Source organism: Balaenoptera musculus, chromosome 2 (genome assembly GCF_009873245.2).
Source record: "Balaenoptera musculus isolate JJ_BM4_2016_0621 chromosome 2, mBalMus1.pri.v3, whole genome shotgun sequence".
NCBI classification, from domain to species: Eukaryota; Metazoa; Chordata; class Mammalia; order Artiodactyla; family Balaenopteridae; genus Balaenoptera; species Balaenoptera musculus.
In genome coordinates, this window is record NC_045786.1 from 98,639,495 (window position 1) to 98,651,955 (window position 12,461).

The 12,461-nt window shown below is 41.6% G+C and overlaps 1 protein-coding gene across 1 annotated transcript in view; it reads left to right on the forward strand.

Annotated features, from left to right (window-relative positions):
- RYR3 (ryanodine receptor 3) overlaps positions 1 to 12,461 on the forward strand; it is a 552,083-nt gene that overhangs the window by 417,939 nt on the left and 121,683 nt on the right. Inside the window, exons 44-46 of the mRNA XM_036843923.1 lie at positions 4,798 to 4,978; positions 6,191 to 6,302; positions 8,770 to 8,890. Coding sequence (XP_036699818.1) covers positions 4,798 to 4,978; positions 6,191 to 6,302; positions 8,770 to 8,890 — 414 coding nt within the window. The remainder of the gene's footprint in view (positions 1 to 4,797; positions 4,979 to 6,190; positions 6,303 to 8,769; positions 8,891 to 12,461) is intronic.

Genomic DNA, 12,461 nt, shown 5'->3' on the forward strand with positions numbered 1-12,461 from the left:
AACGTAGTACCAAGTAGGAAAAGATTCCTTACAAATCTGCAAAAAGAAAGGAAAAGGAATTCTGTGCCTTCTTAGAGTCCTCGGAGTATTTTAGTGATATCTTCCTCAGGCTACAAGCTTATCTGTGAGGAACACAGTATGTCCCAGCTTTGCTGAATCTGTTTCCCTAGGCAGCGTGATCATCAGCGGTCATAAGCTGGGCATCCATCATGTGACATGTGAAGAGGGGTTATGAGAAGTGACAGGGGACATGCTCTAGAAGTTCTGCCCTGAAGTCACTTACAAATCAAAGCAGCAAACAGAGAAAACCCAAGTAAAATGATCAGCAACATACATACATACTAAAAACTCAACTACACCTACCTACATAGTGAGACATGTGACTGCTGGCAGGCCAGAAATGATGGTGCTTATTGGAATCTGGTGAAGTGAATATAGGAATGCCTGGGGAAGAAGGCAAATGTTGAATAACACCTTGAAGGAAGAAATGGACATAGTTTAACAGAGTAGTTGGGGGAGAGCATACTGGGGGGGCGTTGAGCTGGGAGCCATAAAACTTTTAGGATGTGTCATTTATGTCTCAATAACAATGGAGGAAAAGTCTTTTAGGATCAAGAGTACAAAGTAGCATGTTAGCTTTGAAGGGCATAGTAGGAATGAATGCTTAAAAGAATCAGCTGGTTCGTACATTCATGTTTTTAGAGTTAGAAGAAGATGTAATAACCATTCTTCAGCGTGATTGGTACTGATGACCGGGGATGGTTAGGATTAAAATGTCTAAGACGTTCTCAAATTTATAATCCTAGGAAACGGACAGCCTTGGTCCCTGCAAACAAAGGCTGATAATTGGCCTGATAATGCAGTGATGGAGAGTCACCCTCAGCGTTCCATCTGATCATTTCAAGCCTCTACGTGAGGTTAACAAGAGGCTTGAGCATACAGGGTTAGATCATTCAGACATGAGCCCTGTTCTTATTAAATATACAGTCTAGTGAGAAAAGTAGAAACAGATACAAACAATGCATTAATTATACTTGTGTGCAATGCTTTAAGGAAGAGGATAGGGTATTTGAGAGGACTAGATCCTCTGGGGCTTCCAAGTCTAAGCTGGTCCTGAAGGATGAAGTGGAGTTACCTAGATCAAGGTTTTATGTCAAAGGAATGAGAAAGGCAAAGTTCCAGGCAAAGGAACTTAAAACAGGGATTGTGTTTAGAATAGAGAGAGTAAGAAAAGCGATGGGCGGAAGGTAAAATCATTTCATCGTTACTAATCATCCCTGTGGTGAGAATGACTGCTTCTGGTTAAAATGAGGAGAGTCATTCCATTTCCATCCAACTTCTTAGGAACATTGAAAAGAAGATCATAATGCGAAGGCAGTGTTTAGAGCCTTTGAAGAAAGGCTCTGTGAACATACACACTGCTGTTAAGCTTATTATTCATTTGGAACTCCAGCAAAAACATTGCTGTAAGCCCCTGGGCAAAACTAGCTTACCTCAGATCTCTCTCTCCCTTGAAAAATGCCCTTAAGTCAGTATTCGGCTTCCCCACTGTGGATTTGGTTGGCAGTCCGACTTCCTGAGCTACAGGTAATTAGGAAGAGAATGTTCTCTCTCTTCTAATCAGGCCATCCTCTCTACCTTGTGAAGCCTTGAGAAATTCTTTTCCTTGGTCCCCTCTCCAATTAGCATCAGTGGTTTCATTTCAGTTCCTTCCTATTGCAGGGTGCCCTCTGCATCCCCCACAGATGACCACAATTCAGTGATCAAGTGATGGCTTCCTGGGTCCATTGTAGCTCCAACCTAATTAGCTTAGATTTGAAGACCTGAGATTCAGATAAAATAAGGCTAATTTGGCAAATGAATTTCAATAGCAAACTCAATATAGAAATCATAGCCTAATTTTTCCAATTCTTTTGGACATTGCGGTCCACGTTCCGTCAAATTCCATGATGCTGATCGCTTTGGCAAGAGCTAAGTTAATTTCAGTATGCTGGTAAAGGGCTGACCCACAAGTGTTTCCATTCTGAGAACTGAAAGAATCAGAGCACAGTGTTTAAATAAGCTTGACTAACAGGGTTGGGTTTTTTCTCCATTTTTTGACACTTACAATTTCAAAGTTTTAGCTTCATTATTCTTGTAATAGAAAATGACAACTAAGAGTGTGCTACCTGATAAGTTTCGGGGGCGAACAACATTTGAAAGTAGCCAACTGTGAGTTATGTCTGTAACTAAGAATATTTGCTTTCAAATATGCTGATTATAATGGTGCTTTTCTTTAAGTATCCCTCTGTGATTAAACTCTATCATGTATAAATGCTAGGTTCACCTCATAGGAAAACATGTCCTTAAGTCTTAGCATCACCTCTTTATCTGAGCTCTTCTATAAACTGTACAGTATCACTCAGCCTTCTCCTTGGGTTCCTTTCCTTCCCTGATTCATTCCACTATACCATTATTGTGATTCTTTTACCTTTTTAGCATCTCCTGAGAATTTTCTTCACATGGATTCTGGTTTAATTAAAAGCAAATTCTTTTTTGGTGTTATATTAGATGAAACCTGAAGAAAAGCTTCTTTATAAAAATTTCAGTCTCTTCTTGAAGGATTGAGCTATAAAATAGTGAATGCATGCTGATGGGCTGTATAAATTCAGTTTAATGAAATATTCTGAATCTAGTTACACAGTTCTAAAACTTACAGAGGTATATACTTTACAATCCTGAATTTTACCTGTGGTGTAGAAGGTCAAGTGATAAAAGGGGATGTCAGCAGGCCAAGCTCTTGACCAGGACTACGGATAGACTCTGCAGGGCTGTGAGACACAGCAGTGTGTTCACTTGTGAGTTTGTGTGGGCACAAGTTAGTTTCAAATATTTGAACAGCAAGCTCAGCCCTTCTGATGCCGTGGGCATGGTGGAAGAAATCTCTGCATATAGGTTTAAACTAATAGACTCACTCTAAAGCTAGAAGAGGCACAAGCATCTCAACAGGGCAAATGAGACCCAGTGAGACTGTGCAGGGTACATACTCACACAGGGATTTGCTAAAAATCTGGAAGAGAAGCCAGATTTTAAGGGTTCCCATTCGAATGCTTTTCTCTAAGTTGATTCATAAAATTTTTCATCAAACAGAACTTAAACTCCTGTGATAGTTTTAAAATATATCTATAAATTCTTCCATGCTCCTTCTTCCAAAAGACGGAGCTGCTTCTTCTCCCTTTGAGTGTGAGCTGGACTCAGTGAATCACTTCTCATGAATAGGATATGGCAGGTGACAGTATGTGACAAAGTTGTAAAAGGTACTGCAGCTTCTGCCTTACCCTCTCTCTTGGATCCTTTGCTCTGTGGGAAGCCAGCTGGCATGTCATGAGAACACTCAAGGAGCCCTATGGAGAGGTCACATGGTGAGGAACTGAGGCCTCCTGCCAACAGCCATGTGAGTGAGCGTGGAAGCTGATACTCCACGTCCAGTCAAGCCTTCAGAAGACTGCAGCGCTGGCTGACATTCTTACTGCAACCTCATGGGAGACCCCAAGGCAGGACCACCTCACTTAGTCACTCCCGAATTCCTGACTACAGCAACTGTGAAATAATAGTTACTGCCTTAACCTGCTAAGATTGGAGGAAATTTTTAATACAAGAATAAATAATATTACAACAGCATATCAAGATGCTATCTATTATAGAGCTCAATCCTCTAATAATATCTAATGATTTTATTAAAAAGTTTTTCTTTAGGCTTCATCCAATATACAACATCAAAAATCTTGTCTTTGAGGCTTATTAGCCCAGGGATAAATTCTTAGACACAAATTAAGTTGTCGCCTGAGACACTGAGACAGAAAGTGTGTTTCATGAAATTGTTTGAACAAGCTATAAAACTACTTTTGATTATAAATATTGGCTCTGAGAAGCATTGGCTATCCCTCTCTACATGTGATAGTTCACTGCTTAATTACTTCTTTGGGAAATGATACCCTGTCTTAGTTGTCTACGGTTCTTCCAAAGAAAAATACCAGCAAAATACAATTGTCCAACCTTTAGCTCCCCACAGAGCTAGTCTAAGAATAACCAAGAAAACTTTACCAAGTAGATTCTCACCTGGATAAATGATTTCAGAAATGCCCTGAGGTACATCCCCACCTGGTTGTTCTGGGGTATGTATTAGACCTGGTTGTTCTGGGGTATGTATTAGACTCTGAGAGAAGACAGCTCAGGAGCTAGCATGTCACTTCTCCAGATGTTAATTGAGGCACACCTGCTTGAGTTACCATCTTACCTCCTTTCAAGGAAGGAAGGAAATACCTATTAAGCACCCCTCAGGGAGTTAATAAAGAGGTAAAGTCACTTGTGAATTAATCAGTAATCCATGGCAGACTCAGTAGTGTATTTCTTGCCCTCTGAGGACCTAAATATAGCGAAATAATGTGAATAGCACAAAATCCTGAACTGAGAAGTAAGGCTGTTCTATATCAGTTAATTGTAATACTTCAGATAAATAGAGTCTGACGTAATTTATCAAAGCTCCCCTTTCTCTGCATCAGTATTACCTCCTAATCTTAAGAGTATGTGACAAGATCAATCAAATACTGTTCTCCCAGCCTCGTCAATTAGAAATCAAATCTGGGGGAATTCCCTTGTGGTCCAGTGGTTAGGACTCTGCACTGTCACTACCGAGGACATGGGTTCAATCCCTGGTCTGGGAACCAAGATCCCACAAGCCACCTGGCGTGGCCAAAGAGAAATCAATTCCGGGGTTGTTCTCTCCAATGAGACGGTAATAATGCTTCTTTCCCTTAGGTGAAAGTGTGGAAGAAAACGCTAGCGTCGTGGTCAAGCTGCTCATCAGACGCCCCGAGTGCTTCGGCCCGGCCCTGCGGGGTGAAGGAGGAAATGGTCTATTGGCGGCCATGCAAGGCGCCATTAAGATCTCCGAGAACCCAGCCCTCGACCTCCCCTCGCAGGGGTACAAGAGAGAAGTGTAAGTGAATGAATTGTCTTCTCACCCCCATATGGTTGGTGAGCTCTAAAATATTCCCAGTACACGCATGATAAAGCAAACGTCCATAACCTCCCCCTGGTAGAGAAAGCACAGGCTCTTTGCAGTTGTGGCTCAGACATTTTAGATCACTTTGCCAAGCTTGTTGTTATCTTGACTCCCAGTAAGCCTAGTGATCAGTATCATCTTCACCCCTCTCCATTTCTCCTACTCCACTCAGGCCAATTGGCAAATGGAGGAGTCAGCAAGCTCTTTCAGCCCTCACTGCGCCTCCCTATGGCATCCCGATGGGAGGAAGCTGTATCCAGCCTAAGGGGCCTGGACCAACAGGGTTCCAGTCACTGTGTAATCCCAGCCTGTTCCCTTCAGTATTTCGAACCTTGGTGTCCCATCTCATACCTCACTTTTAAGAAGAGCGAGTACCCTCCACTCCCTCTTCTGAAAGTGTTTGATTTGATTCCTTAGGTAAAAAGAAAGCTGCAGAATGTGAAAAATCACAACACTAAAACTCTTGGTATTTAATGGTTAAAGACATAGTTAGTACATTATCAGATTGCCTCGTGACCTTCCTTTCATTATGTCTTGTGAACATTTCCCTTTTATTGCAGCCTCTAGATTAGACCCCAGAATCTAGAGATGGGATATAACTCAGCAGAGGTAACTTTTCAGCCAGTGGCTCCCTTTTTTTTTGGGGGGGGGGGTCATTAGTTCTGGTAGGTGATCTGGTAGAGTTAGATAGAACCCCGAACATAAACTGTCCTAAATTTCTCGTGTAAAATGAGAAAAACTGAGGCCCAGAGTCAAATAGCTTGTTAGCAGCAGGGCCAGGACCTGGACTTGACCCTTCTGACTTCTTGTCCAATGTGCTTTCCATGTCTATTAAGGAAGGAAAAGGGAAGGAAAGGTTGGTGGGAGCTTTGGGGGTCACAGTGCAGCTCCATGAGTATGTGTGGTCTGCATGATCTGTTCATGTCAGTAAAGTTCATGGGACCCTAGGAATGTCATGAACAAATATTTGGGTCCCTTGAGCTTGGTGAGTTAAACCACCTCATTGACAACTAGAGGGAGAGAAGGAGCCCAATGGAAAGGATGCGTGTTGCCCAGGGTGAGCAGAGAAAGTGATTCCATATCGTGTCTAAAACATGGCCCCACCTGCCAGGCTTCCTACACCTCCTTGTGTTGGTTCTCTCTCAGCAGCACGGAGGACCATGAAGATGAAGAAGAGATTGTGCACATGGGCAATGCAATTATGTCATTTTATTCGGCTCTTATAGATCTGCTGGGCCGCTGTGCTCCTGAAATGCACGTAAGTGATGGGTTCCCAGGGAGCAGATTTGGGGGGCTTGAACCAGGAACACTGTAGATTTCATGAATGTCATTTCTTCTTCTGACTCTGGCATTTGTGAACATGCCTTTCTCTCTGTTGCTTTTAGCCAACATCAAAAGTAGTTTCCATCTCTCGTAGCTGATTCTACAGTTTTCTAAGGAATGACTCCTGGGAAGATCTCTGCGTTGTGTGATTTCTCTGTGACACTAATAGGGCATATCTGATACGTATTCTGTTTCAAAAGCCTCCCAAAACCATGTTTTCCTACGCCTCAACTTGGTCAAAATATGACCAGCTTGATTTCTTGATTGTACATGGAAAATCCTTTCTTGACAACCATGGTGTCAGGCATCAGGAAGGTAGTCATGGTTCATGTTTGCTTATTTCCCAGAGGTAAGCTTTACAGACGTACTAAAAAAAATGTTTCTGTTTTTATGGCATGTCTTCTCAGACGTCCAGTTTTGAACTAAAAAGTTATGTTTTCACCTTCCTTTTTTCATCTCTGCTGGGGGTGGAGAAAGAGATTGGCCTTATTTCTCATGAAGACTCACATCATAAGTGAGAGAAGAAATAATTGCTTCTTGTAGGAAAACAGAAAAGATAGCTTTTTATATTTAAAGAAATACTTGGTTAACTCTTTAAAAGAACTGTTTGACTTGCTCATTCAGGGCTCAGGTGCCTGCCTCTCTCCGCAGTGCTCACTGCAATTGGATTATGTCAGAGCGTCTCCTAAAAGTACTTGCAGTGCAGATTGGGATGACATAAACAGTGGTTTCTGGTGTTGATGAGGTTATGTATTTGGTCACTGCCAAGATAACAGTGGATATGTTGTATTTGTTTAATCCTAATGAAAGACAGAAACAAAGTAGTGGCTTTCAAACTTTCTTTCTGGCCAAAAAAAAAAATTTGTTTTGATCATAGTAAGAAATACAATTTACATTGCAACCTAGTATACATATATTCCAGAAACAAAGTTTATCCTTACTATGGATAATGCACTCTAATATTTTCTATTCTATACTCATTTATTTCATGCTTTTTAATGCTGGTGACAATCCACTAAATGATTTTACAGCCCACTAATTGGTCATGACTACAGTTTGAAAGACATTGCATTAAAGCATTCACTCTTATCTTTCTTCCAGTATGTCATGGTCTTATCTAATAAATGATGTAGCCTGTTTGCAAATCCATCTACAAGTGTTTAGGGAAACTATTCCAGTATGGAAGAATCTAGGATAAAAGTACTGTGGAGAGGAGAAAGTCTAAATCTTCAAAGCGAGGCTGATCAGAATTCTTAGCTTAGTATTCCAGTTCCTACTGTGGAACTTGTACCTTACCCACATAGGCCCATCTTGCCATTTCTGTGCCCTTAAACAAATAAAGGAAACTTGAAAGGGGGCTAGGGAAGTACTAGGGTATCCTACAGTCTTGGGGCAGGCTGTCATTTCCCCAGATCACCTGTAATCACTTCAAAAAGCAGGTTACACCGTTTGCCTAGTCTCGGGAAGACAGGCAGCATGGGATAGCTAAGTCATCAGAGCCCCGCTGGGAAGGCGTTTCCTCCTTGCTTGCTGCCCCTCAGACTCAATACCTTATAAACACACACACACACACACACAGACACTTCTCCCCTGGCCCGTCCTCTGTTAGTGAGGGGGAGGGGCGATGCCGTCATCACTGACAGCCTCCCCTCTGCCCACAGGGATGAGAGGTGGCAGCTAGGGTCACACACAGGTGTTCCCCTGTCTCCAGTCCTTCAAGCATTATGTCTCAGCATGTCATCCAGCTCCCTCCTGGGTAGAGTCAGTCCTGAGCTCATGACAGTTCCATTGCTGGCTAAGAGCCTGTGCCCAGAAGCGCACCTGCTGCCCCCAGATACAAGAGAATGTGCACCTGTACGTCCCACCCGTGGCCATAGGGTCAGGTTATCCGTCCCCGGATAACTCCCTTGAGGTGTTCACGTTCTCTCTGACATCCTCTGCACCCCTTTTACTGCCCTAGTCCCAGCATTAATCAAACTTTTAGGAAATCGAAATTCCTAAGTCGTTTCTACATTTAGCAGAATTCCAGGGTCTGGAGTCGTGGCCACGTTGTCACCACTCCTGTCATCGCCACCAAGAGCTCCTGGTACTGCAGTCACACTGAGGACAGGCTGCACCTTCACTGCTGGGACTTGATGCCAAAATGGCATGACCATTGCTGTCGCGGCAAAGGAACACACTAGCCCTCCTTGGCCAGAGTCATTCCCTCAGTAGCACCTCTTCTAGAAAATCAAGAGAAAGCTCCTCTTCTTCCTGTGGTCGCACATGTCTAGAACAATTAGGGAAACATAGACGTGTACCCACCCCATCGCCCCGACAAGGAGAACCATTTTACTGCCCCAGGTTTGTGGAGCGGGAGTGTGGGAACCTCATTTATCTTACTCTCCAAACCTCCCTTGCAGCTTATCCAGACAGGAAAGGGGGAGGCCATCCGGATCAGGTCCATCCTGCGCTCCCTGGTCCCCACCGAGGACTTGGTTGGAATCATCAGCATCCCCTTGAAACTGCCCTCCCTGAACAAAGGTAAGGGAAGCTGCTGGAGGCTGAGCCCTGCCGGTCTCCCCAGGGCCCCCTGCTCACAGCAGGACTCCATCCGCAGTGCAGGGCTCCTCCCAACCTCCTAGTGCGGGGAAGGCTGCACAGGCGAAGTATCTTGCTCTTCTTCTGGTGTTGAGGAGTCCTCTCCTCCCAGCTCCAGCCGGCTGCTGTCTCCCCTGCTCCCCCGCGTTGAGACTCCCGTACCCCATTTCCTATAAGTACGGCTAGTCCAGACCTCGCTGTCTTCTGAACTCCAACCCTCTGGAAGGAGGCTGATGGATTGGAACCAATGAGATCTCTCACCAGACCTTCCTTCTCCTTTGCCTCTGTGCCCCCAGCTTGTGCAGCCAGCCAGAGCAACAAAAGGATAGGGTCTGACCCAGGCTCCCTTGCACCACAGTACTATGTACCTCGCAGCCATGGATCATAAAGAGTTTTCCCCCTGTGCTACATGTGACATTCGGCATCAATCCTTATTAACTTTACAAAACCTGTACTCTCCCAAAAGCACACAGGTTCTCCATGTCACTCCACCTGCTATCCAGGCAGTTTCCTCTTAGCAGACGGAAGAATTGAAAAGATAGCATGATTTTGTTATAGAGTTTCCCAAAACTAGTGTTCCAAGAAACATTTTTATAAAAGAGATTAATTGGTGTACATGTCAGCAAGGGGTTTGCAGTCAGCCACTTTGGGGAATCTATGGAATATATCACATTTTTTCCATCCTTATTGAGATATAACTGACATATAATGTTATATAATTTTAAGGTATACAGTGTTATGATTTGATATTGCAAAATGTTTACCAAAATAAGGTTAGTTCATGCATACTTCACCTCACATAATTACCATTTGTTGTTGTTGTTGTTACGGTGAGAACCTTTAAGTTCTACTCTCATAGTAACTTTCACGTATACAATACAGTATTGGTAACTATGGTCACCATGCTGTACATTAGGTCCCCAAAACTTATTAATCTTATAACTGGAAGTTTGTACCCTTTGGCCAACATCTTCCATTTCTCTCACTTCCCCCAACACGGGGTAACCATGAATCTACTCTCTGTTTCTATGAGTTCAATTATTTTAGATTTGACATATAAGTGAGATTATACAATACTTGTGTTTCTCTGTCTTATTTCACTTAACCTTATACTTTCAAGATCCATCCATGTTGTTGCAAATGGCAGGATTTCCTTGTTTTTATGGCTAAATAATATTCCTTTGTGTGTGTTTGTGTGTGTCTGTATATATATGTATACATACCACATTTTCTTTATCTATTTATCTATGGACACTTAGACTATTTTATTTCTGTATCTTGGCTATTGTGAGTAATGTTGCAGTGAACATAAGGATGCAGATATCTCTTTGAGATAGTGATTCCATTTCCTTTGGCTATATATCCAGAAGTGGGATTGCTGGATCATTTGGTTGTTCTATTTATAATTTTTCTGAGGAACCTCAACACTGTTTTCCATATTAGCTGCACCAATTTATATTCCTACCAACAATGCACAAAGATTCCCTTGTCTCCATATCCTCACCAGCATTTGTTACCCCTTGGTTTTTTGTTTTTGTTTTTGTTTTTTATAATAACCATTCAACAGGTGTGAGGTGATATCTCATTGTGGTTTTGATTTGCTTTTCCCTGATGGTTAGTGATGTTGAGCATCTTTTCACGTACTTGTTGGCCATTTGCATGTCTTGGGAAAATGTCTATTTGGGTCCTTTGCCCATTTTAAATCAGATTATTTGTTTTTGTTTTTGCTGTTGAGTTTTTTTTAGTTCCTTTTATATTTTGTATATTAACTCCTTGTTAGATATATGGTTTGCAAATATTTTCTCATATTCTGTAGGTTGTCTTCTCATTTTGTTGATTGTTTCTTTTGTTATACAGAAGTTTTTTAGTTTAATGTAGTCCCACTTGTCAATACTTGCTTTTGATGTCATATCCAGAAAAATCATTGCCAAGACCCTGTCAAGGAGCTTACCCACTATGTTTTCTTCTATGTTTCCAGAATTTTTCAGTTTCTTCTGGGTTGTCCAATTTGTTAGCATATAAGTGTTCATAGTAGTCTGTTCTGATCCTTTCTATTTGTGTGTTATCAGTTGTAATGTCTCTTCTTTCATTTATAATTTTATTTATTTCAGTCTTCTCTCTTTTTCTTGGTAAGTCTAGTTAAAGGCTTGTCAATTCTGTTTATCTTTTCAAAAAGTCAACTATTAGTTTTGTTGATAATTTTTATTGTTTTCTATTCTCAGTTCATTTATTTCTGCTCTGATCTTTCTTATTTCCTTCCTTACAGTATTAGAGTATTCTGGATCTGACTATATACTTAGCTTTAACAATGTGTGATATATTTTCATATTTTTTCATGTTATTAATTACTATCCCTTCATTTCAGTTTGAAGAACTCCTTTCAGCATTTCTTATAAGTGAGGCCTAGTGGTGATGAATTCCCCCCACTTTTATTTGTTTGGGAAAGCATTTATCTCACCTTCATTCCTGAAATACAATTTGCTGGGTACAGTATTCTTGGTTGGCAGTTTTCTTCTTTCAGCATTTCGAATATATCATTCCATTCTTTCCTGGTCTGCAAGGTTTTGGCTGAGAAATCCACTGATAGTCTAATGGGGGTTCCCTTGCATGAAAAAAATTTTTTTCTCTTGTTAATTTTAAAATTTTCTCTTTGTCTCTGACTTTAGACAGTTTTATTATACTGTGTCTTAGAGAAGATGGTTTGGGATTGAAATTGGGGGGTGACATATCAGCTTTATAAACTTGGATGTCCAAATATCTCCCCAGGATTGGGAAGTTCTCAGCCATTATTTCTTTAAATAAGCTTTCTGCCTCTTTCTTCCTCTCTTCTCCTGGGACTCCAGTGATATGTGAATTGTTTCTCTTAATGGTGTCCCTTAAGCCCTGTAAGACCTTCTTCATTCCTATACATTCTTTTTTCTTTTTGCTCTGCTTACTGGTTAATTTCAAATGATCTGTTTCTGAGTTTACTGATTCTTCTGCTTGGTCCAGTGTGCTGTTGAAGCTCTCTATTGAATTTTTCCATTCAGTCATTGTATTCTTCAGCACCAGTATCTCTTTTCTGTTCTTGTTTATGTTTTTAATGTTCTGTTCTGTCTCTTTGTTGAACTTATCATTTTGTTCTTGTATTGTTTTCTCTGTATTAAGTTGTTTATCTGGATTCTCTTGTAGCACTCTAAGCATCTTTAGAATAATTATTTTGAATTCCTTGACAGGCAATTCATGTATCTCCATTTCTTTGAGTTCAGTTACTAGAAGTTTACTGTGTTCTTTTTGTGCTGTCATGTTTCCCTTATTCTTCATGATTCCTGTAGCCTTGCATAGGTATCTGTGCCTTTGAAGAAGCAGTCACCTCTTCCAGACGTTATGGACTGACTGTGGTAAAGAAAGAGCCTCACCTTCAGGTGGGGTTCATTAAAGTGTACTGTGACCCGAGGTCTAACGGTACAGGGCACCAAGTACGGGGGTGTGCGGCAGCTTCAGGTCCAGAGGGGGCATGATGTCTTATTGACTC